This window comes from Crocodylus porosus, unplaced genomic scaffold (assembly GCF_001723895.1).
Source record: "Crocodylus porosus isolate Cpor-Errol unplaced genomic scaffold, CroPor_comp1, whole genome shotgun sequence".
Lineage (NCBI taxonomy): Eukaryota > Metazoa > Chordata > Crocodylia > Crocodylidae > Crocodylus > Crocodylus porosus.
The window spans coordinates 29,077,649-29,104,768 of NW_017728931.1; the positions used below are offsets into that span (position 1 = coordinate 29,077,649).

Genomic DNA, 27,120 nt, shown 5'->3' on the forward strand with positions numbered 1-27,120 from the left:
AAACGTTCAGCAAAAGCCATGCTAACAATACTGCAGCATTTAATAAAGCATGGATGACTTGTGGTTTTCCAAAATAAATAAGAGAAACACCAATGTTATGGGTAAATCTGAGAAACAACCAAAAACTGTCACTGAAGAAAATTTTCGCAGATGGTAAAGCAATTTCATTCACTTTCCAAGACCTTACTTGCTGGTACAGTTGGGGTCTTAGCGCCGAGTTCTCAATCATAGTGTGAACCATGGTGATTAAAGGTTCATTCTCTTTCATCTATTTCAAATCAGGAGGAGCATACAGCAAACATCAGTTTACAGCATGGCTAGATTTGAAAGACGACACTGTAAATATAGCCTCTACTTTATTTTTTTTCTAATAATGCAGTAGTTTACATTTTATCCTATGCTTTTATTGTTTGCATCGTTTAACAAAAATAAACATTTGAAAAACATATGTAACATCAAGTTCATATTGGCAAGACAACACCAGAAGATTTTAAATGTACGAATATTTCATAAAAGCTGCATTATTTCCATTGTCGTTTGTGTTATTAAATCAGTCTAATTACTTCAGATGTTTCACCAAAAAACCTTAAATTCCAAACGGTAAACATCAGGGGAAAATGGACAAAATACGGAGTGGCCAAACCATGTACGACACTTTAACACACAAAAAAACAACAGAAAAGACAAAAACCCAAACCAAAACAATCCCCCCCACCAAAGCAGCCAGATTTGCAATAATTTAAAGCACAAACAAATACACTACAAGTAACATCCAAATCCTTATCTGAAAAACCTGTTGATACAGTTTCTCAAGAGCAAAATGTTGACTATATCCTTTCAATACACATTTTGAGAATCTAAGTCTTCACAGGCATTGAACTGAAGTTTACAATGGTCCATAGCAACATTTCTCAACCCAGGTTGTGACCGAAAAGTGGGTCACAAGAATAGTTCTAAGGGTCACGAGCCCGCACCAGAAAAAAGCGTGAAAGTGCGGATTTCCCTTGCAGACTGGCAGCGTTCCAGCTTGCAAGAGGCTGCTGGGGGCATGGCCAGTTCTGGCACTGAGAGAAGGTGGCCAGGTGCCGAGGCTGCAACAAGGGAGGTGGGGCAGGGCACTGTGGGTCGCACACCAGCAGGGCCAGAGGAATGTAGGTCAGGACAAGTTATTGATCTTGGCAAATGGGTCTCAGTAGGAAAAAGGTTGAGAACTACTGTCTATAACAGCACTTCCCAACCCTAACAGAACAATGCAATCTTGCATCTTGCAGTGTTCTTTCTATATGAAAATAAAGTCTGTGAGTGCGTGCGTACATACACACATGCTCTTTATTATCATATTAGTCACTGTATTTGCCCAGCTCCGTGTGTGTGTGTGTGTGTGTTAAACGGTCTCTGGCGCATTTCAGCTAGGTTAGACATTTTCTGCCATGTTTGAACCATAAATGGTATGTGCTTATTGACAGTAGTGCAATTGTTTAAAACAGGTTCTGCGATCAATTAAGAAGGTGTTTGCAGAATCTGGCATTCACAATATTAATACATTAAAATATTAACACATTTATAAATACATTTTCAATAAAATATTAATACTTGTAGGCCATATATTAAAAAATAAGTGGCTTAAATTGTCTTATATCCGGCATACTGGGAGAGTTCTTAAAATCTGGCCAAGAAATATCTCCTTCTCATAAAAAACTTTGAATAGAGTGGAATTTTGTATGGAAATATTCAGAAGTTTTTAGCTTTTTGTCCAAAATCACAGATATGCATTTTGAAAGAGGTTTTTTTTTTTTTAGGGTTGTGCGAAACAGCACCATTTCATTTCAATTTCAGTTTTGCTGTTTCAAAGGGACAATGTTTTGTTTTGCTGTTTTGAAGCACTGTTTTGTTTCACTTTGTCTAAACTGTTTCACTGTTTCGACGCGTTTCAATGTTTCGCTCATAGGCTATAATAGGGAATCATGAAAATGCCTATAACTTTGTCATTTCTTGCCTGATTTGGATGAATATTCAGGGATAGTAGCCACTTCTGAGGGCATGATGCCTGCCAAGTTTCAAGGAGATAGCTGCAGGGTTTTCTAGGAAGCTGAATCTCAAACAGTTCAAAGCAAACCTCATATCACTTGCCAGCAGCAGCAGCCTACTGTCATCCCACATGCAGATCTGGGGACCCACGCTCCCCATGAGGGCTGTGGGGCCATGCAGACTCTGCCTGGGGGGTGCAGGTCCCCAGATCTGCATGCAGGATGACAGCAGGCTGCTGCTGCTGGCTGGGACCAGCGCTTGGCACAGCCTGCACTGAGCGCCAGGAAGACTGGTGCTGCTGCTGGCCCTAGCTGGCAGAGGCAGCCTGCTGTCATCCTGCATGTATATCTGAGGGCCCGTGCCCCCTGGGAGGGCTGCAGAGCTGTGCCAGACTCTTTCTGAGGGGAGCGGACCCCTGAATCTGCACATGGGATGACAGCAGGCTGCTGCAGCTGGCTGGGGCAGCGGCAACACCTGAGTCTGCCCAGACCAGCCCATGCTGAGTGCCAGGAAGACTCGTGCTGCTGCTGGCTCCAGGCGGCAGCAGCAGCAGCCGCCTGCCGTAAGCCTGCGTGCAGATCCGGGGGCCTGCACTCCCCAGGAAGAGATCGCCACAGCCCTGCAGCTCTCCCAGGGAGCGTGGGCCTCCATATCTGCATGCAGGATGACAGCATGCTGCCACTGCTGGCTGGGGCCAGCAGCAGCACCAGTCTTCCTGGTGTGGGCTATAATTCCATGAAAGGGAATTATCCTCAACTAGACTGCTCTAATTCAGCTCTGCCTTGATGGACTCAACTCCTTCTATATTATTTACTTTTAGCTTAACACTACACCCAAAAATTCAACGTGAAGATAATTGTTATTCAATAGCAATTTTAATCTTTAATGCCCTTGAGGATCAAATATAGGCAATTAAATATTGTGCCTAGCACTACAAATTACGGATCAAAAAGCCTTCACAAAAGAACCACAATTATGATTTAATATCCCCAAGAAAAAAAAATATGGCTAACAAACAAATCAGATCTTTATTAATGGTCAAGCAGTGATATGACATGTGCTCCACCTCATTCTGCCATTTTTGTAAACATTAATCCACCCATATACAATTACCTGAAAATATGGTGGTACCACGCAGCGTGCTTCTGATTTTCCCCCTCATTTCCAAAAAATCATTATTTGTCAAATAAATCCAAATTCTCTTACAGAGCGACAAAGAAAATATTTTACTCAGCGACTGTGCTATAAACCACAGGGTGTTTTGTAGCTAGCATGGGCTAAAGGAGATAGAAAGGACATTCCTGTGGGTCCTTTTGAACAAATGGTTTCCAGTGAACAATGGAGCTGGATTAGGAAGGTCCTTCTAGTCTTATGTTTCATAACAAATAAAGTATTTATATAGTGCAAGAGTTGGCAAACATTTTGGGCAGAGTGCCAAAAACACCCGCAACCTTGATTTTTAAGATGTTGGTGTGCCAGTGGCAGATTGACAGGGAGTTGCGAGGGACCCAATCCTTGTTGTGGAAGCACATCCCTGGCCCCTTTTCTGCCATCCACTCCAAGACACACGTGCTAAGTAAAATGTCTTTGTGTGCCACACTCTGGCACTCATGTCAGGGGTTGCCTACCCCTGATATAGTGTCTTTTATTTAAGGATTTCAGAGTTCTTTACAAATATTAATTGAGATGTTTTGCAAACATAAGCTGAAGAACAAAGTGAATTAGTCAGCTGCCTGATGTCACAAAGCAGGAGTGTCAAACGTATGGCCTGCAGGCTGGATCCAACCTGTGGAGCTGTGTCACATCTGGCTTGTAGGGTTCTTAGAAGGGCTGGGAATTCAGGAGCGGGGTGAGTGGAACCCAGCCACCGCTATCCAGGGTATGGAGCCCTGTAGAGGATGCGTGTCAGCAGAAAAGGGCGAGCATCAGTAGTATTAACCATCACTACTCCCTGCAGATGGTCACCTCTGAGGAATTCAGATCCAGCACTGGGGTGGCCAAGAGAGTTTGAGACCATCACAGATCAAGAAACAAGAAAAATTCTGAGGAGAATCTACCAGTCCTACCTTTGAACTGCGTGTTATTTCCAAGAGACAGCTCTATCTTCCTTCAAACCAGTTTATTTTTACTTTAACTTTTGTACTTGCTTTATATATTTCATTCAATGTTATAAAGCCAAGGAATACAGAGGAACACTGCTAATGTAACTAGACTTTGGCAAATGTCAAGGAACATCAACTAAGAGATTTTTTTCATTCCCTTTCCAAAAGATATTTATCTTTTTTCACTGCCCGCTTAGGCCACATTTTAATATTTTTTTCTGTTTAACAACTTTCTGCACTGGGAAGCTTTAGCATCCATTGTGCTGAGGACATCACTGTTCTGGTCCACTTACTACTCCCACAGTTACAAAGTTCTTCAGGATATCCAAACTACATCTCCCTCATTGCAAAGCCTATTGCTTCTTGTCCTTCCCTCTACAGACAAAGAAAAAGTTTATCACCATCATTCATGCATTTGAAGAACCATAAAACTCCCTCAGTCTCATCTTCAAACTAAGTGTTCCCAACTCTAAATCTCTAACCACTCTTACAGCTCTTCTTTGGCCTCTTCCCACTTCATTCACCTCCTCCTTGGAATTCAGTGCTTAAAACTGGACAGTACTCTGCATGAAGCCTGACCTGGGCTAACTAGAGAACAAAAACTGCATGGATTTGCCTGTTAATATATTCTTGTGTGGTATTAGATTTATTTTGCAATAATATTACACTCTTGATTCAGTCAGCTTGTGGTCTACTATAAATCTCAAATCCCTTTCTGCAGTACTGCAAGTTAGGTAGTGTTTGTGCATTTAATCATCCATCTGAAATGTAGTACCTTGCACTTGTCCAAATTTCTTCCTGTTTATTTCATGCCATTTCCCCAATTCATCAAAGTCATTCTGAATCCTAGTTCTACACTCCAAAGTGTCTGCTACCCCATCCAGCTTAGTTTCATCTGCAACAATTCCATCCTACAAAACTTTCTTGAAAATTCTGAAAAGTACTGTACCCAGGACCAGCCCCTGGGGAACCCCACTCTATATTTCCTCCCAGTGTGACACTGATGATTCAACAAGTTATATATCCACATTATAGCTGTTTCATCTAGAGCAGTGGTCCATGGTCTGGGGGGGGCCATGGAAGATTACTACAATCAAAAGTATGTGAATACCCACACTTACAATTCAAAAGAGGTCTGCACCTCTGTTTGAAATTTTTAAATGGGTCTGTAACTCCATTTGAAATTTCCAAACAGGTCCACAAATAAAAAAAAGGTTGAAAACCACTGATCTAGAATATATTTCCTTCACTTACTAGAATGCCACAGGAATCATTGCTTCCTCTCTATCCACAAAGCCATTCACTCTCTCAGAGAAGGAAATCAGGTAAAGCCTGACTTGCTCTTGACAATCAAAGAACTATTTTCTAACATAAATATTTTATTGCAATAGTCCTCACAAATCACTATCTGTGCATATATACATGAATAAGGTTTTGCATCTAAGACAGAAATATTCTGTGCAGTCTTTATGACGAAGTACTACACTCCCTGCATCTAAGTAAAGGGATAACAATGATAAAAGGATTTGAGTCCTTTTATGCTCCAAGAAGAGAGTTTAATGAAATTTGTACTTGGAGATTACATGCAAGTTAAGAGAAGAAATCTGCAATTATATATATACACTTGTCATGTAGCAACCCAAAGAGATTAAAGTTCACTCAAGGTCACTAAAGTTGTTATAAGAAGCAACTATGGCCTGGAAATACACAACAACAATTTTATGTCAAGCGTTAGGATTTTCCCTCCTAAAAATAAGGGTCATTTTAATGGACTAATTAGCATACGGAAGAGTTGAGACACTGGCCATAAAGGTGTTTAAAGTAGATTACAGACTCCTCAGGGATTTATTTAGTACAGGGGACATTTTGTACTAATGCAAAAGAAAGATGAGGAAGAGAAATTGAGCAGATAACCCAAGTCATGTATTCTACCCCTGTTCTATATGCTACAGTGACTAGGGAATTTACACTTTACAATGATGCTACTTTCTTATGGTACATGAGGGTCAGATCTTTCCTGTATCTATGGTTGAGGCTTTGTCTATTTTTTTTTATATTTATGGTACAGGATATTAAGTTCAGTGATGGTATTTAGTTTATAACAAAACCTAACCAACACAGAAACAAATACATACTTTTGCAAGCCACTGACTGATTAAAATTCCAGAACAAATGCAATTCAATTGAATATTTTTAAGTAATGCAAGCAAATGATGACTTCTTTACGAAGATCTCAAATTATAAATTATTTTCTTCCATTTAAAGCAATCCATTGTACTGTACTAACAAATCAAAATTTGTGACCAATCAGTAATAGGGAATATGATCAGTGGTTTAACATCTGATATAGGCAGTAACAATATTAAAGCTGAAAATGTTTGAGTTGAATGAAATACTTTGGTTTAACACTGAGGAAAGAAATGACCTTCTTGTTCGCTGCTTTGCACTTTATACAGGCACTGATGCCAGCGTAAACTGAGTGCAAATGAATACACAGGGTGGAAAGCAATGAAAATTGAGCCAAAAAGTTTCTTTTCTTTTTTTAAAATATTGAAATATAATGAGTATTGTGACAGAATGGACACCAAGATCCAAAATTTGTACTTAACTGCTTCTAAATACAAAATTCAGGAGACAACGGTGTTTGGAAAAAATTTAGAGTTTTTTATGTCAAACTCAAAAGCTGGCACATCTCTTAGCCTGCTTTTCCTTTCAAGTACTTATGATTTTTTCTGTTTCTAATGTCAAAAGATTTCATTTCAGTGATTAAAGAGCTCTCATACACAGCTTATCTCTAACTCCTATTGAATCCTGCAGTGAAGCCAAAAGCTATGTGTGACATCAGAATTATTCTCAGAGCAACAGATTACATTGTTCAATGAAGTATTAGACCCTCACTTTGGAAATCAGCAGAAGTTATGAAGAAGTAAAATCTTATTCATATATAAAAATGAACAAAAGATTTAGCAAAAGGGAAAAATGGAAATCGGTGAAGTAACGTATCCTTTGTTTAAACACACACATTATGTTAATCGAACTTGAAAAAATGTTTTAAATTCAAGTCTTGAAGAAACATGTTTGATTTTTTGTATCAGTTTGTTTAGAACAAACAATCAACAGTAGCACTGTATACATTTTATGTGTGTTATGCTTATTAGTTTGAAAGCATTGTATGTTTGGTTATTATGGTAAAGCTGATAAAGTTTCAGGTTAGCTACATTTGAGGAAAGCAAAAAACAACAGCAAAATAGCAGCCTTGCAAACATCTAGTGTTTGATTCTATTTTATAATTTCATTACATGTTAAATATGCACTAAAATTTAAGATGCATTGTGGTTTGTAAAGAAAGTTGCATAACACAATAAAAAACACATCTCCAATTGACAGAAAATATTTAAGCATCTCCCCCAAATATGTCTAGTTTGGCAGTAACAAGCAAGATGCATTAAAGGATGTAAATATCCCAAAAAAGCTTCAAATCCCACCTGATGATCCAAATATATAGCATTCCTTTGAAGGTGATGTGAAAGAATCTCATTCTAGCAGGCAGCAGAACAGAAGAAAAAGGAAAGGGATAGAAGGTACAGAATGCATGAAAAGGTCAGTTGAAAAGATATAAAAACAGCTCCTCATCTTTCAGTTTCATCAGAAGCTGTAATACTAAGATTTTATATATGTGAGGGTAAACTTTTAACATGTTTTAGGTCCAAGAAATAACTGTTTATGAAAACTGGCTGTGACTTAACTATGAACTACTACAGTAAAATTTTAAAAAAGCCAAGCACATCAGACAGAAGCAGAGATACAAAAAGTAGGCATATTTTGTTTAATGAAACTACTGTGAAATTTACTTTATTGAATTATTTAGCTGTTTACTTAACAGAACACATGTAAGAAATCAGTATGTCCATGTGGAAATTCTATATATATGACTACGTAGACAACTATAAACCCTTTGATAAAATTACATGCTTTAAGGATCATCTGTCCTTGCAGAAAGATAATAGAACAAGTTGTATCTGGCATGAAGGAATACTAAGAAAACAAATCCATATTATGGTCCTCTCTCAATATACTTGTTTATGGCATCTGTTAACTACCTATTTGAGGATAATGTTTTACCTGATCAATTTGCAAAGCTTATAATTTTTTTCCAGATACTGCAGAAGCGATATATTTAGAAGTGTTCCTACCTATATTTTGACTGTTTTACTTAGTCATAAGCGTTGCATTCAAAGGGTTAATAGCAGAACATCATGTATGCAAGGAAACAATGGCATTCTATGCTACATCCACAGCTACTCAGAGAACTTTGCACTAATGGAGCAATGCAAACTTTGATTATGAATGGCTCAAAGTTAGTGAGGATGATACATGACACACACCATTTCATAGCTGACCTTTGGGCTGCTGGCCTCAAGTTTTAGCTGCATGAGCTGTGCTAGTGTGTGTTCCCGGATACTACTCAGTTCAGCTTGCTGCCGTCGCAGCTTTATTAGCAGCAGCGTGAGCTCCTCTGGCTGAAGGAGTGCAGTGTAAGAAGCCAAAGAGTGGAAAATAGGTTAATTGGTGTCCTAAACAACACTTAATCTAACTATGGGTTCTTGGCATTTTGTCATAATTCATTACTGTTTACAATAATATGCCAAAAATGATACTATGTTTAAAAGGACCCAATGAGTATTTAGGACATAAGATCAAGACAGAGTTTTTAATAACTCCTAGAACCTGAACCTGAAATAATCCCGGCTGCATTTCCTATAGTGGACAAAATGAAGGTTAGCAGTTTGCAGGACAAATGATCTATGTAGTCCCTACAATGATTGAGCCTACAAATGTTAAGCACATTATATAATTGCATAGCTTTAGGTGAAGAAGACATGCCAACCCACCAGAAATCATCATCATCTGTACCACAGCGTTTATTTGGAAATGAGGAAAGGAGAAAATAAAAAAAAAGCAAAAGGGAAGTTTACTATTCATAAAAAAAGAACACTGTCAAAGGCCAGCAGACTGAAGGTGATTTTACTTTCCCTTTTAGCTATTAAAATGTGCCTGGGTAATACAACACTTTTCCAAGACATACTTCCAAGCCATACTATTCAGTTCTAAGAATAATCAAACTGCAAACACATGTGCACAACAGGACAACATCACAAGTACAAAAGAGTTTCTTTTCCCATCCTCTCCAAAGGTTTATAAGCAGCAAATTTACAAAATGCTTGGTATACTTTTATGATCATCTATAAGTTATAAGACACTTTCAACAAATAAAAATAATGAGCAGTTGCAGTCTCCTGGATAATTCTAAACAGAACATTTCAGAACAAAAATTAGGAACAAGTCAACCTGATCAATTTTCAGGATATCCTCTCATTAGCAGTACTTGCAAAAGCAGTTTTTTCCTTCCTTTTCTTTTTCAAACCACTTCTTTGTTCCTTTCCCTTACTTTCCCACTTACAAAAGAGGTTTTATAAAATAATTATTTCCACAGTGATCAGCTTTTTTGGCAGTTGTGCAATTCAGCTAAAAAAAAGAACAGCAATCCACATTTTCTGCAAAGTCTGTGCATTCTTATTCAAAAGGCGCAAAGCAATAAGAATTAAAAAGGAAACTGAAGAATTATTTAGCTAGAGGGTGTCCACTAGAGGGTGCAAGGAATTGAAACATAACTGCTGGTATCAAAAACCTTTATCTTTCACTGAAAAACAATATGCAAGTCAAGTTGTAAAACAGCTTATTTTTATATTGGCACTGTACTTGCTTTAGGATCAATAGCTGGAGTAATTCTTCCATCAATAATGTATTAAGCACTTAGGCCACATACTTTCATACTACAACATATTTTCAAATTAGATCCCAGCAAAAGCTGGATAAAAAATAAATTTAATCTGAAATGGAACTGTTTTGTCTGCATGGCACTCATAGAAAAACAGAAATTACAGTAATATCTTTGTATAGATATGCAAGAATCCAATTAAAATAGTTTCAGGGTTGAAAGCATTTTCTTATGGATGTTTTACATCGATCTACTCATAATTTGGGAACCAAATTGTACATTTAAGGCTGAATTATTTTTATGGCTAGTTACAAGTCTCAGATTTCAAATTCAGCTTGAAATTCATGCCACTGCAAAAACTCCTGATATTACTTTGAGTGTTGTTATTTCAAGCCAATTCTGGGGGCTTTTGTTGCAACACACAAGCGTCTTAGGAGTTTTCCCCATCAGCTGCTGTTGCTGCTGACTGTACGACCCTCAAACCCTTCACTGCTTCCAGCAGGCTCAGCTGCTGCAGCAAGCAAAAAGTAACCAAGTACACTTCTCTTTCTATCCAATTCAGCAGCTTCATTCCAGCCCCACAGTGCAGGACTCAGTGAAGAGATAGGGAGCCAAGGAAAGTTCTCTTCCTACATGGTAGAGATAGGAGGCAGCTAAAAAGGGAAGTAAGGAGCAGCTAAGACAGACAGTCTGCTGTGGATGCATGCAAGAGTCAGGGATCAGATGTGCTGGGCCGTATGTGGATTTAAGGTTTAATTTCCAACTTAAATTTGTCACAAACTTTGGGTAGGCATGGAGAATTCAAAAACCTTAAACTGGCAGACCAAGCACTGCCTGAATTTTAAGTCAACATCATACTTTTTTGAGGAGTAAGGGTTGAGGGAGGACTGAGGTATATTTGAACTCTTGCATAGGTTCATTAATCAATATTCATAAAAAAATTCTGATCAAAGGAAACACATCCTATTACTAAGACAAATGCTCAGTATGGGCAAATAAGAACATATTCTTTTCTGACTATACAGGATTCAGAAAGAAAGACAGTTCTTTGTTACAATCCCATGCTAGAGAAATCTAAAATAGAAAACTTCTTGCTAACACAGAATTTTTTAAAATAAGGTAAATGTAATGTTTCAGAACAGAACTCAAGAAAATCTAAGATAAAAACCACATAGTATCCTTGTAAATCCTCAATGTAACCAAACAGAATCACTTTCTTCAGCGTGGAAATCTCTATTTAAAACAAAACATGTAAACTCTGCTCCCCAAACAGTGGGGAAAAAAGTGTTGTATATTTTCATTTATAGACTATATAAAACCTGATGTACCTCATAAAAATGCCACTCACCGTTTTGCCTTGAAGACTCTGGGGAGTAATAGGCTGCAAGCTCAGACCTGCTGGCATTGACCTTCTGTCAGGCACGAACACATGCTATGAAAAACAAAATTGCGTATTATAATCCATGGCTGTCTGCCAAAGTCTTTTGCACTAAAGGTTAAATATGAATTTCTTAAATATAATTTTTCCAAGTCAACTTAATTTGTAGGACAGGTGCCAGAATGCAAGCACTGGTTAAACTGCTTTAAGATGCCACAACAGGCATGTGCTTGCTTGTCTGGATGTGGCCATTGAGGCTAACAGAAATTCATTGGGGATTCAGGTTTAAAATTTAAGTTTAGCTTACTGAGCTGGCAAGGGATAGCTACCAGTCTTACAGAGGGTCTGCTGCTGGAGCCAGGTACAAGTGATCTTACCAAAAAACTTAGCAGCACCAAATGAGTAAATCCAGAAACAAAGAGTCAGTCTTATTGGTGCCTGAAGATGAGAAAATTTCAGCTTCAGCTCTGTGAGGACCTAGTTCTCATCATAATTTCCAAAGGCCAGCCTGGAGCTCAAATGCAGCCTCAAATTCCAAATGAATTTTCTTTCAAAACTCACTTGGATGGTCTCAGATATTGTGATTAATGAGTATGCTGATTTGTTTAATGCCCCTTGAAGCAAATGTGAAGTTACATCATACGTAGGGTTAAATCTTATATTCTTAAGGTAAGATTTTCTATCCTTTGAACAGAGACAATTTCTTTCACTACTTTCACAAGCCACAGAGTTTGATAAACTACAATTTCCTTTTAAATAAATATTAATTGCAGTAATTCTCTTCAATGGCCATGTTAACAAGCAATTGCATCTACATTATAGTGAAGCATGTATTATTGCAGAATATACAAATATGATTAATACACATTAGAGCAGAGGTGAGTACAATACAGTCCGTGGCCAGATTCAGGCCATGCCTGCCCCTGCGGCACTCCACATGGGGCCACGCCCTACCCACTCATGCCAGGCTCCCACTAGGGCTCACAAGCAGTATGTGCAGCTTTCAGTGGGCTGTTTCCAGTGCAGCCAGGAGCTCCTGTATACCCCCCACCTCCAGCAGCAGCTTCTGCTCTTGATCTTGCTCCTGCAGTGCTGCACCACACTGCTCTAGGAGAACAGCTTTAGCTGGGCAGCTTCTGCCCCAGCACATGGGGCTCAGGGTCCAGATCCCAGCCACCTTCCACCAGAAAGCAGTCAGGAGCTGAAGCTGGAGCCTCACACACCTGCCAAAAGCGGCATGGCATGGCAGGAGTGGGAGAAGCCACTGCCAGAGGTGGGGAGGGGTGTTGGGGGGTGGCCCACCACAGATTAGCACCCAGCTGGCTGCAGCTGCATTGGGAGCAGCCTCCTTGAAGCTGCTGCTGCCCCTGCTGTTCTGGACTGGCAGGTGAGCAGCTTCACCCAGGTGGCTCCTGCCCCAGCTCATGGGGCTCCAGCTTCAGCTCCAGCTTCAGCTCCAGCTCCTCGCTGCCTTCCTGGTAGCTGGAGCTAGAGCCCCATGTGCTGGGGCAGAAGACCTGGCTGAAGCTGCTTGCTCAGAGTGGTGCAGCAGGGGCAAGATCAGGAGCAAGGGCTGCCACTGAAGGCAGGGGGAGCAGTAGGGCTGTGCAAAATTTCAGCTGCTGTTTCATTTTGGAGGTGTTTTGGCCCCTTTTGGTGCCCAAAAAACCCAATCCAAAATGAAATGGAAAGCTTAAAAGCATCTCTGAAACAAAATGAAACCATCCAAAATGTTTCTGTAATGTTTTGGAGCCAGGCTTGCAGGGAAACAGAAACTAAGAAGAGGGAGGGGAAAAAGGGGGTGGGGAACTGCTCAGATATTGACATCTGTAGCTGGCCAGTGTCTGCAATCTGTCCCTGAGGTCCCTTCCAATCCCAGTGCTCTGGGGGAGGGACAGCAGCCTGCTGTCATTCCTTGCACACATCGGGGGGCCCATGTCCCCCAGGAGGAGTCTGGCACAGCCCTGAAGCCCTCCCGAGGGGTGTGGGGCCCCAGATCTGTATGCAGGATGACAGCATGCTGCCACTGCCGGCTCAGGCCAGCACCAGCACCAGCACCTGCTTGGTGCAGCCTGCGCTGACCACAGCCAGTGGAACCATGAGAGAAGCCCCCATGGCTGCCCTGCCTGGCCCCATCCCCTGACCAGCCCAGCCTCCTGGTACTCTTTTTTTTAAGTCCTACACTCACCAGCTGTAGCAGGGGCCGGGGGGGCTCTGAGGGCTTGTGGCAGAACCCCCCCATGCAGCATGGGGCACTGAGGTTTGCCTCCACCACCTGGCACCTGCGTGGTGGCTGCCCCATGCCCCTGTGGTGCTCAGGGGTGGGGGTCTGCCATGAGCCCCCACTGCCACTGCTACAACCAGTGAGTGCAAGCCTTTTTTTTTTGTGCCAGGACTAGTCTGAGGCTAGCCAGGTAGGGGATAGGGCCAGAAGCGATGGGGGCTTTTACCATGGCTCCCCCTGCTGGGGAGAAACAGGCACAGCTCAAGGAGCAACCTGCAGCCACCCAGCTGTGCCTGCCTCTCCCTGGCTGATCCAAATCTCCAAAACAGCATTGAAACGCCGAAATAGATTTGGCCGAATTGAAACAGAGCAGTGATCCGAAACACTGAAATGAACCACTGACCTCTGAAATGGCCGAATCCAAAATCAAAACGAGACATAGCTGTTTCGCACAGCTCTAGGGAGCAGAGCAGGCCTGCAACAGCTTATCAAATTCCACGTGTGGCCCTTGGGCACAAATAACTGCCCACCACTGGATTATACTGGTACTAAGGTTACCAGTACTCTGCAACTTGCCAGCATGCCTGTAGCATTTCACTCCAGTCCTACTTCGTTAAAGGTTAAAGTGGGTGATTTAGCTCACTTGAATCCCTACAGGATAACAGAGATAAAAGCTACACTTTAACAGCTACTGCATGATACCAGGTAGCAACTCCCCCGCCTATTTAAACAGCTAAAAATACATTTCTCAGTTCCCCCAGAATAACTTGGAAAGTCTAGATCCAAGTAACAGAGCCCTTTCAGCCTCAATTTTATTAGTTACATACAAGGAAATTAAATATTTCACCTTAGCATGATGTGTCCGGTGTCGACGGTCAATCGTTATATCTCCTCTTTGCACTGGTGAAGATACTTCTGATCTGTATGTGCGTTGAGGGGAATATCCTTGGAAACCAGCTATTGAACCATGGGAAGGTGATGTTGGAATTGAATGCATTGCCTGATCAGAAATATTAATCATGGTTTTTGGACTACTTATAGTATTATGTCTAGTAAGAGTTGTTTGTTTATTGTAAAACTGACGTTGCTGCCATTCATAGAGTTGCCACATTGTGTCATCTCGCATTGATCTCCGTTTTTCTTCAGCTGTTACTGGCCCTATGGTTCTGTCATAAGCGGATGGCGTTACACTACAGATGCTCTCAGGCCTCATTTTGGTGTTCCTTGGCAGGGTTCTATAGCCTTCCGGGTACCGTGGTAAAGCTTGAGGTCGATAGCTTGGCATATTTCTTGGCAACGTCTGATACGAAATAATGCTGAAACAAGAGTTTTGCTTTAATAGTCAAGAACATTGCTATTGCAGGAATGCAAAGTTTTCTAACATCTTTCCCTTTTCTTAACTAAACCATTTTTTTTTATGATCAGTTTACTCTCAAAATATGTACGAATATAATCTCTATATCAGATTACTGCACAGGAGAGCCAATTCGGGGCCAATCCCTGAGGTGGTAGATGTTTTGTTTATTAACTGGAGTTTCAGATACTCATGATATGGCTCTATGACTGACCTTCCTTTTTATTTCAACTTAACTACAGTTACAGCAAGGCAGAAATATTGGTAATGATTTAATGTAGAACTGTCCAAATGCCTGCCTGTGGCCAACTTATTGCCCACAAGGGGTTAAGTTGGGCTAATGCCTGACTGGGCATAGGCATACAGTCCAGCAGTTACCTCTTTTAATGCCAGATAAACAGTCTTGAAAACGGAGTCCCCAGACTCATAGAGCTTGGGAAACATAATAAGCAGCATCAGGGAAAAATAGTCCATAAAAATCATCACGTTCATTAACTGTGGTTGGAGGAACTGTTTCCAGCAAGGCAAGAAGCTAGGCCAGAAGTCTTGGTCTGTGTAATGCCTGCTCTAAGAACATTGTGAAATTTACTATTAAAGGCCATTTGTAGTGGTGGAATTGGTACTTTTCCAGCATGGAGGAAATGAAACGAAACTTAACTCTTCTTACAGGACATGAGAACAGGTATCAGGAACTTCCAGTCACACCCACAATTCAAACAGACAGCCTAAAGCTGAAAGGCACCACATTTTATGACCAAACCGATTTAACCATTTTAATCAACTATGATCCTGGAACTGAAAAAAAAAAAAAATCGGTATTTTAGAACTAAAGAACCAATAAAACAGCATTAAGAGCTATAGTTAGTCAGATAGTGAAATAAGTGCTAACAAAGTTCATTTGTTTCTAACAACTATTTACCTATAACTGGTACAAAAATAGAGAAACTGAGTTGAACTAAATAAATATTTACAAATACCTAGACTGCTTTGCAAAGGGAAGTTGCCATCAAGTGTATTACAAACCTTAATGCAGTGGCAAGGATGCAACAAATTAGCCCCACAACCTCCAAGTGCTGCTCTGATACCCTTCCCCTGCCTAATCTCTTGCCCTTCTTTGCTTCCTGCCCTTTCTGCCTCCTGACCAATCTGCTGCCTGTCCCCTCCACGTGCTACACTGGACCTGCCAATGTCATTTCTGGCACTCATGCCGCAGGGTGGCAACCCCTGTCCCAATGAATTTATCTTCATTACTTCTCAGGGAGGTTACAAGTATTATCTATGATTCGGTAGACTGGTAAATTAAGCACACACAGGAAGATAACCTGCCTGGCCCAAAGTTGAGCAGAAATGGGAACAGATTCCCACCCTTGTTCTGACATGAGCTTCATTTGAACTGCCTACACTGTGGGTGCCTGTGGACATGTGGGGATGCTGCTCCAACACGCTGTTATTACAGTGCATCAGAGTAGACTCCATTAATTGAGTCTTCTGGAGCGTGCTAATCGCACACTCCAGCAGCCTCTGCACCTCATGTATTCAGTGATGCTGCATTTCAAAATGGTGGTGGGGGTGTTTTAAATAAGCTTGTTAGATGAGCTTTAGTTAAAGTGCTCTTGCCACCATTTTGAAGTATGGGATACTGAAGACATGAGATGCTACAGACACTTTAATCAGAGGAGCTCTCAGATTGAAGAGCTACCCCCCCACCCCCCCAGAGAATGTGTAAAGGTACCCTGTAAGCCTAGTTGGGGTTTTGTTGTTTTTTGGGGGCGGGAGGGGGAAGGTGTGGAGGTGGCTTGCGTTTCAATGCACATACCTTTTCTCCCCCAACTTTCTAAGTTACATTTTTTACTATTTGTAATGTGTACTTTTTCTAGAGTTTGAAATTAAAAAATAAAGGAGTTCAAGGCCTAGAGGCATGTTACTTTGGGGGTGGGGAGGGGAGGAAGCAACCTATTTGAAGTTTTGAACATGTAAAAAATTAAATTACAAACATCTTCATGCAACCCTTTTGCCTACACTCTCACACTTCGGAAGATTTAAGTCCACCAACCCTTATTTACAATTTATTAGCACTATGAAGATATTAAATGAAGCCTTAAAATCAAAGTAAGTTTGTCAGGTCTCTGGCAATTCCTGCATACCCAACCTTCTTACCAAAGCCCTAAAGTACAGTACAGAATTTTGATTTAAGCCAATTAAGTCAAATCAGTATTTGTTCAATTTGCTGTTGGGCAAAACCTCTCTACAGCACACAATACAAATGACTCACCATTTTTTCACGTTCAGGAAAACTACAAGGTTAGGGAGTTTTTTTGCTGGGGTGTTTTGTTTTTTTTTGCTAAGCTTCCATTCATTCAATTTTGGATGGTTCAAGATCTATTCCAATCCAGATATTAATTTTTTTTATTGTGGGTGAGCGTTCTGCTATTCTCTCTACAGATTCAATTCTGTGAGGTGCAAGTATCCTAAGATAAGAAGGATTAAGCATTAAAAATTGCACTCCATCCTTAAGCAGATAACTGATGGTTGCCTTAGGAAACAAGTTTCTCATTCTTAGACTAGAAACTGTCTCGTGTGCGAGTGTAAAGAGGAAAATATCAGTTAAGTAATCTTGAAAAGAAAAAGAAAAAAAAGGAAGGAATCCAGGACTTTATAGGGGACCAGTTTTCTGGTCAGAAATATGCTCAGAAAGAGACCCAAGTGCACTCTGACAATGAGTGAATGCATACACTGTGCAAGCATATTTTTCATAATCAAAAGAGAACCCTTAACTGAGCCATTCTCTTGTAGTACCTCAAAGTAACCTACCAAAAGATCAGAAAAAATGACTTATTTCACAAAACCTGAACAGCAAACGTTGCTAAACCCTGTGGCAGTTTCCCTTGTTTGTGTGGGTCTCATGAAGCTAAAAGTAAGAGGAAAAAAAATGTTCCTAAGGAAGGGAGAAAAAAGCAAAATCTGTGCAATCGCTAATTAACAGTCTTCCTTTATTATGTATGTGCTTGATCTTGGGAATTTTTTTTTCCAAATACTTTTAAATATATGAGCTGTGGGACATACAGTTTCTTGCATATAAATGCCACATGGTAAAACTGATGGATGGATGGACGATACAGAGCTTAAGAGATACAGATCTTAGGAGATTTTTTCTTGGCCAATCTTGAACTGCAAAGGTGGATCGTAGCCTACTCTTTAAACAGTATTCCTTCAGTAATTTTTCAGTTTCATGCTTACAACATAAACAACTCTTAGCTATTACTGATACAATCAAATGTTGCACAAACCTAAAAAGTCCTATAATCATACATTTTACTTGCAAAGAACTAAAAAGTAGGTATGTGCCTTCTGACTATTTATTATGTTTACAGCCTTTTTAAAAAAAAAAAACAAACTTCAGAAGCATTATGAGTCTAGTTTGATTTTCTGTTTTTAGCTGAAAAACTGGGTGGATAGGTAGGGTATGCAAGGATAGGTATTGAAAGCAACTTTATCATAAGCTGGAGGATGCTGAATCTCTAAACAAAAGGTGTATTTCTACAAAACCATAAACAGTCAACTAAACAGGTTTATTATAAACAAATTTTGATAGAGCTGATCCTGTTTTGAGCACAGGACTGGATTAGATGACCTCCTGAGGTCTCCTTTCCCTCTAGCCCTACTTTTCCAGAATCCTAAATTTCCATCCTACTAAGGAACAAACAAAACTCAGTTTTAAATGTTAAATGAGGCCTTTGACTCTCAATATCTCAAATTTCATTGTTTTGTGATGCCACCATTTCACTAGTTCTGAGATCAGAATCTTCCGCCAGCCTGGAAAACACCTGAATTTCTAATGTAAAAAAACCCATTAAAAATCCACTAAAATCCATTTAAAACAAAAAACTGTTTGAGAAAACAAAAACAAACAAACACTCTAGACCATCTTACTGCATGCCAGAACAGAAAAAGAAAAAAATCACAAGCTCTCTTTTTCTTCCACTTTTCTGGTCAGCTTCAAAGTCTCATTTCTCAGGACAGTTGCTTGTGCTACTAATTTCACCCATATTTAAATAACAAATGCTTTGTATGGTCAAAGGGATTCTGATGCTGCCAGTTAATAATGTTTTCCACTACACAGCTTCTACAATGGAATCAGTTTGTTTTGGAATACAGCCAGCATAATAATGGAGAAGCGATAAGAATCCAGAAGGGAGAAAACTCTCAAGGTTTTATGCTTCTTCACAATTGGAAACAACATCGCTATTCAGGTTTCATTGTCTGTCTGCAAGTTACACAAGTTTTGAATTCTAATTTTGAGACTAATTACATCACAGAACCATATCAAGCTTGCATTACCCAAGCATACATAATGTGATAAATGTCAGAGCGAGAGAGTCACTCTGTAGTACAAATTTTAATTTACACTTGATCAAACTGTCAATACAAGTGCACCCAGAAAGACTACTTGAGCCCATAGAGACTGAGCAGTTACCAATTATATTTAATGGGAGTAGAGAAGGGAGGAGGAACTAGTTTGTTCAACAATTTTTGACAAGCATAAATGAGCCTAGAGTAAATCTTTATACATTCACAATAACACGTCCTAACATTCCAGGAAAGTAGATTATTTAGGTCCAATTGCCTGCTCTTGTGTCTGCATTCCTTAACCTAGGTGAAGTCTATCATTTTCAAACACTTGCTGTGCCATTATCACAATAGTTTAAATTAAACTGGAATATTTGAGCATAACTAATTTTTAAAAAGAGTCTGTATACTGGATATCAAGATCTTCTGCGTTTAGGGTGCTACAGTTGCCTGTCAGACAGCCTGGAAGGCTTTTTATTTCTACCATGAGAAATAACTGCTATTGGCACAAGATTTTATAGTGCCAACCAGTCACAGAGGCACTTTAAAGCTTTAAAGATAAGCACTGTAATTCACTAAAAACCTGGAAGCATTAGACATTTATTTAAATAGTTATATTTAGAAAATAAAACTGAAGATCAATTTAGGTGAATCTGCATGACCAACTCCAAATGATGTAATCTAATTTTGCTACCACAGATTAAAAATAGCCCAGAATTCTTTTTAAAGCAAAAGGTTTAAAAAAGTTACCACAAAAACCCCCTGTTCATAAAACAGACACATGAAACACTGTTCTTGGACAACTTCACAAACAGGCTTTATAAGGAAAATTGAGTAATCATGATTTTTTTTATTATTCATCACAAACCCTCTTTCTGAATGGTAATGAGAACCACGTAACTGGTGTTCAAAGCCTATGCTATAAGCAAGAAGCTAAATACACCTGGAGAGGAGTTTCTGACCATCTCTCTCAGGGAGTAGAGGGATATTTAACATTAAAGATCATTTTCTTCTAGTTCTACATATAATGGACTTATCTTGTCTGTGGTCCCCCTCTCCCTTCACTGCATCATCCACTTACCTCTGATGCTACACAATCCCACTACTCACCAATGAACTGTTCGTAGGTTGACAGCAGCTGAGGGAGAAGAGCAGAGACAAGACAGGCAAAGGAGAAGGTGAGGAGGTAAGAGGGGAGAGGGATGGATTTCCTTCTGATATTACAATCCCACTACTGGGAAGGGAGCAGAGAAGGGGAAAAAGGAAAGGGGAAGAGGAAAAAGCAGGTCACAACTCCAAACACCCATGCACTTCATGGGTCTCAACTACACCCACGCACTTCATGGGTATTACCTACTCACCACGCTCATGCCACGATCACAAGATACTCTGGTATGCAAGTCTTCTTCTTAGAAATGCACACAAACTTCAAACTAATCTTTAACAGAAGCAAGTAACTTTTGATGCTTTATATACCTTTATTATTTTTTTGGATTTCCCTTGCTTTTTTGTGTCTCTCATTTTATGAGTGCACATTTAAGTCTAAAATTGAATTAACATTTGAGCAATCTAATTATGCTGTGTGTTCACACTTTATTTCACTTGATTTGGACAACATTTAGGTTAGTATCATTACTTTCCCTTTGCTTTAATGCATTAATATATATTTTAAGGCACACAATATAGCATTACTAAAGTTCAGGAGCAACTGCAATTCATGTAAAAAAAATTACTGCATTTCTTATATCCCTTCCCAACTCTAAGTGTTGAGTCTAAAATTGTCTTGGCATTTCTTCTTCAAATGCAGTTGTTACCAGGCTAAATACTATCTTCTTACAGAACTGCTTCAGTTGCATATCTAGGTAACTAGTGCATGCAATCAGGCGAGATAGCACTGAAAAGCCAAATGCAGAACCATACATGCATGCAGCAGAGTTAACTGCACAACTCTCGTATCTAATGAAGATCACCACTATAAATACTTAGTAGAAAGTCTAGTTTCAAATATAATCTCAAACTCTTACCCTCTTGTTTCTTCTTCTTGGCCTTTTCCTCTCTGCATTTTAATCCACTGTTCCAGCTGCAGCATTGAGTTAGTTCTCTGCATGTCTCGTTCAGACTCCGTATGTGACTGAGCTGTATTGTGCTGGCCTCCATCTCCAGCGTCTGCCAGGATAACATTGACAGCTTTATTTTCAGACCCATTTAAATGAACTGGCTTGAAATGTGCAGCCTGAACTGTGCTTGTTGGTAAGGTCCTGTATTCTGATCCCAAATAATTTAGCTTTACACTATTAATTTTAGTCAAGGGTTTGTCTTGTCCAACTTTCTGGAACCCATATTTTTCAGCTTCCAAAGCCTTCTTCTCTTCAGCTTTGCTTACTTCTTTGTTTTTCTGATTATTCTGTGCTTCTGGTTTTATTAAGACCCGGTGGTTTGAAATATTATTCACTTCTCGAGGTGGTGTATTTTCAGTTGTTATCTTCTCTACTCTAAGGAGGAGAAAAACATATGGCATAAAGTAACTGCACAAAAATATTGGCACCTATATTGCGCATGTGTGTGTGAAACAGAGAGAGTCCTTGATTTTCTTGGGGTCCATATTTACCCAAGTCCACTGTCCACTCATGCTGAACTTCTAACAGCTGGTCCTTAGAAAAATTAACCAAGCCATGTTTTCTTTTAAAAAGACTCCCATCCTGTTCTTTCCCATTTTAGAAGCATCTATTCCAAGCCAAGCTCCAAATTATGCTATCTGGAAAGTGACCACGAAACGGTACGAAAGAAGACAGAAACCAGAAAAAGGAGATATTAATTTCCCCAGAGGAAATGACGTTGAAACAGAACACTGACTCCTCAGATGAGTCCCAGCCTTTGAAACAATCAACCTGGAATTTAGAATGATTTGAAACCAAAGCTTAAAACATATGGTGCTGTCAGGTTTGTGATTCATTATGATACTTATTTCAACATGGGCACTTTCTTTTTTATTTTAAACTTTCTATGGTCACATTAGTTAGCTCTCTCCAGTATGTTATCATTTCAGCTATTGTAGATTTTGTGGAAAATAGTTGTGGCTCCCCCTAATTTTAGCGGGAGGGGGAATAGCTGCTGACTATGGAACTGTGGCACAAAAATAATCATCTCTCTCTTAAAACTTAAAAGCAACTGCTACCCAACCCTTATATTTATGTAAGTAACAGAAACATATACTTTGTCAGCTTATGTATTTTCTTTTTAAATTCCAAGATTTCACAAGAGTCGAGAGCATTTCAAGGTTGGGATATTCAAACTGCTTCAAACTGCAGGCCTCATGAAGCACTAAGAATAATTTTTGATTTTTCATTTTGTTGGTAGAAGGAAAAAAACCAAAACAGAACAACAAAACATTTCAGGGTTGGTCAAGCTGAAATGAAATACCTTGGCTATTTTATAAAACTGAGTATAAAAATCCTTTTTAAGACAGTTCACATATTAATACTAAAATGAAACATTTGGACAAGATTTTTTCTTTGTCATCTTCAGTATTAGCTAAATTCAGAACAAATTTGCAAATAATTTTGATTGACCTGAAAATACATTTTGCAGCAAACCATTTTTCTAAAGCATCTCTCTCAATGCTAGTGCCTAATTTTGTGCAAAGCTGATTAATTCAGGGCTACTGAATGTCTGGGCTTCCACCTAGATCCAACTGACTAGCATCCATAAATACTCTAATTCCATTTAACCAAAGTAATTGCCTATGTAAATACAAACTTTTTGGGGTACTTGAGTTAAAACACAAGGCCCAATTGTCTGACAAAGATTCAACTTCCTTGGAACTGTTTTAAATTATAACTACCCCAAACCTTTTCATAACTGAACAAGACTTGGCTTAATGTTTATAAGTACCTAAACACATGAGGTACTAAGGTCATTTAGAAAATATTACCCATTATTACTAGACTTTTTTTTAAAAGGAATTCTACATATATTTGCAACTTGTTCCCACCAGAAAGGCTTAAACATATTGAGCAGAATTATACCTCCCAGTAACCAGGGGAGGAAAGTAAGGTTACCACCTCATAGTTACTAATATTCTGGACTGCAGATATAAATTAGTTTACATGTTTTCATGAAGATTTCCTTTGACTGATACTTGAACACATTTTTGGTTCACAACTGTTAGCTCAGTCAGACTGTAACTAATTATAAGTGAAAAAAGTATTTAAGCAGTATAATTTCTGGGTGGGAATTCTCTTGTATTAAGATACTTAATTTGGAACATGAGAAAACTTTATAGAACTATAGAAAAGGATGTAGTTAAAAGAAAACTTTTAAAAAGTAAATGAAATTCTCTATGAAAATGTACTTTCCAAGTGAAAAATCTTTCCGAACTACAATACTTGTACTTTATTATTTCTCTTCTAAAAGCAACCAACCAACCAAGAAAACCTCAGAGTACTTGAAGTGTTTAAGGACAAAGCAATGCAAGATGCCTTAATCCTACTTTGTGAAGTTTCTCGTAAGTGATGGGATAAAATGACCGGTAGCTGAATTCACAAGAATAGCTTCCATACTCACCTCTCCATGAAAAACTGTGAAGGAAACGGGGACTTGTATAACAAAATTTAAAGTATCCCTATCAGAAAGGGCCCAATATTGATGTTTGTTGCATACAGTAGACCCATAGCTAGAACACAAACAGTCTGAGGAGCACTTGAGAAACAGGCAGATCAATAATTTAACAAGAACATCTCTGTGACTGCAGGTTATCAAGAGACTATCCATAAGCACAGCTTGTCTTTTACAGTGCTGGCAGATGCAAATGTCGTCAACCTGACATTCATAAGATTCCAGGGTTGGAAGGGACCTCAGTGGTCCATCTAGTCTAACCCCCTACCCCTGGCAGGCAAAAAAAGGGTCACCAAACCCTTTGGTGACCCATGATCACAAGGGTCATGTGATCTCAGCTAGGTGCCCGTCCAGTCTCCTCTCGAAGACTCCCAAGGATGGGGTGAGCACCACCTCCCTTGGAAGCTCATTCCAGATCCTGGCAACCCTGACCATGAAGAACTTTTTTCTAATGTCCAGTCTAAACCTACTCTCCAATAGCTTATGGCCATTGTTCCTTGTTGTTCCAGGCGGTGCCCTGGAAAACAGATCATCGCCTACTTCATGTTGCTCCCCCCTTATAAATTTGTATTCCACCACAAGGTCCTCTCTCAGCCTTCTCTTGGAGAGGCTGAAGAGGTTAAGGTCCCTTAGCCTTTCCTCGTAGAGCCTTCCCTGCAGGCCTCCAATCAGACAAGTGACTCTTCTTTGGACCCTCTCCAAGTTGTCTGCATCCCGCTTGAACTGCGGCATCCAGAACTAGACACTGTACTCCAGCTGCCACCTGACTAGCACTGCGTAGAGAGGGAGAATCTCCTCCCTGGACCTGTTTGTGAAGAACCTACGGATGCATGACAAGGTGCAACTGGCCCTGCCAACTGCTTCATCACATTGACAACTCATGTTCATCCTGGAGTCAAGTGACTCCAATATCTTTTTCTGCCTCAGTGGTGCTGAGAAGGTCACTCCCCAGCCTATAGGTATGATGGCAGACATGGAACGCTAGGAGCAGGTTAATACTGCTTCTGCCAAAGTTAAAAAGTTAACACAAATTTTGTTACAAGTAAAAAGATTGTTGCTTTAATGGATGCATGTTGTACATGACAGAACTAACACTGTCCACCATGTTTCCTGGCCCACACACATGCAGGGCTAAACAGGGGAGGGGGGAGGCACTTTAATTAGAGCTGCTTTAATTAAAGTGCCTGCAATGTCTTGTGTATTCAGCTTTCTGAACTTCAAAATGGCAGTGAGGGTACTTTAACTAAAGCTCATTCGAAGAGCTTTAGTTAAAAAGTGTTCCTGCCACCATTTTGAAGTGCAGGCATGGTGAATACATCAGATACAGAAGCCGCTGGAGCATGCTAATAAGCACACTCTAGCAGACTCAATTAATCAAGTCTGCTCTAACACGCTATAATTACAGCACATCAGACCAATGTCCTTGCCTGTAGCGCAAATATTTATTTTCTGAGTTACAAGTTGCTTCCCAGTCTGATAACTGTACTTGTAAATACCATTGTTTCTAGAGCCTAAAAATACTCCAGACAGACCAAAGCAATTCTGCTTCATCTTCTTTTTCAATATTTACAAGAACCCAGAGAATTTTTTTCCTTTAAAAACCTCCTTTATAGTGCAAATCAATGCAAACTTAATAACATCAAAAGTAAAATAGATGACAAGATTTGATGAGAATGAAATGTAATTACTATTTTTCTCGCATAAAATATGCACTTCTTTCCAAAAACCTGCTGCTGGAAATTGCAGTGAGCATTACATGCACAAAATGCAGTAAGAACAGTTTCTGTCAGTTATGAGCAAAAGTGAAAGTAAAATTTGCATGTAGCTCAAGAGCTGAACAACAACCAGGCTCTTTTCCCTAGGTGCTGCTACTCAGAGCTCTGGCAGATGTTTCACTTAAAGGCCGGGTACAGACATTACATGCAAACTGGTTTAAGTTACCAAAAACCAGTCTAAATCTGTAACAATATGGAAGTACAGGGCATACAGATTGGCTTACAAATGGCAGGACCTGTTCTAAGACAGACCTGCATGGATGCAGTGTTAGACTTAAGGAAGTTCAGCTGGACAGGCCTATCAAGCTTCTGTACCAGATCTCCTAATGACTCAAGTTAGGTTGCTGTCCTGTTAACCCCCCCTCCCTCGCAGGGCATTCTACACCTCAGGACCCCAGCTGCACCACATGTACAGTGCCTGGGATGGATGTGTGCATCTCTCCAAGTGAGACTTACTGCATAAAGTGCACAAGCCAAATAGCAGCAGCAGGAGGCAGCAGCACACTGCTTGGCTTAAGTGCTTGGGCTGGGCAAGCTGGATCTAATCCTACTGCCACCACTGGTGCCTGTTCCTCTCCCTGTCACCAAGTGAAGGGAAATATTTATTTACTAGCCAACTGCCCGTCAAGAATGACAGAGGAGGGAGCTAGGATGGAGTGCTACCACCTAATGCCCCATGCTGCTGCTGTTCTGCCTCCTGCAGGGAGTCCAGTCCTTGATCCTGCTTGCAGGGAGCGGGGTGGGGCCCCCACCCTCTGTCCAGTCCTCAGCATGGCTTCAGAACCATGGTGGCATTCCCCCACGCTTGGAGCGCTCTGATTGGCTGTTTCCATGGGCCAATCAGAGTGCGAATAAAGCATTACAGACAAACAGACTTAGGCTTTTACAATATTAGAATGTCCCATGATGCATCAGAGCAGCAGCATAAGCTAAGAGGAAATGGAGGGAGCCCTTGGCTGGGGAGCCGAGCGAGGCTGGGCACAGTGGCTGCTGCTCCTGGTCACAACCTGTCACCATGAGTACAAGGTTCTGGGTTGCTGGAGAATGGTGTCAAGGGCAGCAGCAGTGACAGCTACAGCATCAGCCAACGAGCAGATGGGGCACAGGCTGCTCCTGGAGACAGCTCCTGGGCTACCCAACCCAGCTCCTCAGCGCAGTGCAGTGGGAAGGGCACAGAGGAACCTGCCAAGGACACAGTGTGGGGTGGGGGAGAAGGTAGGGAGGCACACAGGAGGGGGCTGTAGCAGGGTGAGGCTCCCTGTTCTCCAGCAGGGGCAAGAAGTGGTTACAAGTGAGGTTGAGACCCCTGGTCTTCAACCAACACAGCTGAGTGGGAGCCTGTGTGGCGGGAGCCTTTCCTTGTCCCCTCAGCACCTGCCCAGCCCAGTTTACAGCTGGTGTGGTCCCTAGCCCTGCCTCCGATGGTCACCTGGGCCAGGCAGCAGGGAGGAGCAGAGGTCCCTGCAGTGCAGGCCCTTCCCAACTGTGCTGGCTCAGGTCTGGGTGAGAGGCATGGGCG

General features: G+C 40.5%; 1 protein-coding gene across 9 annotated transcripts in view; it reads right to left on the reverse strand.

Moving 5' to 3' along the window:
• The window catches only part of PLEKHA5 (pleckstrin homology domain containing A5), a 259,545-nt gene that overhangs the window by 37,910 nt on the left and 194,515 nt on the right, over positions 1 to 27,120 (reverse strand). For 4 of the 9 annotated variants that reach the window (XM_019544474.1, XM_019544472.1, XM_019544479.1 and 1 more), the window contains 5 exons: positions 21,237 to 21,704; positions 14,359 to 14,827; positions 11,258 to 11,341; positions 8,531 to 8,650; positions 7,616 to 7,669 (listed from right to left, as the gene is read on the reverse strand). In XM_019544474.1, the coding sequence (XP_019400019.1) occupies positions 7,616 to 7,669; positions 8,531 to 8,650; positions 11,258 to 11,341; positions 14,359 to 14,827; positions 21,237 to 21,704 (1,195 nt within the window). Of the gene's footprint in view, positions 1 to 148; positions 269 to 7,615; positions 7,670 to 8,530; positions 8,651 to 11,257; positions 11,342 to 14,358; positions 14,828 to 21,236; positions 21,705 to 27,120 lie in introns of all 9 variants that reach the window. The other 5 variants (XM_019544475.1, XM_019544477.1, XM_019544473.1 and 2 more) reach the window with 2 other exon arrangements.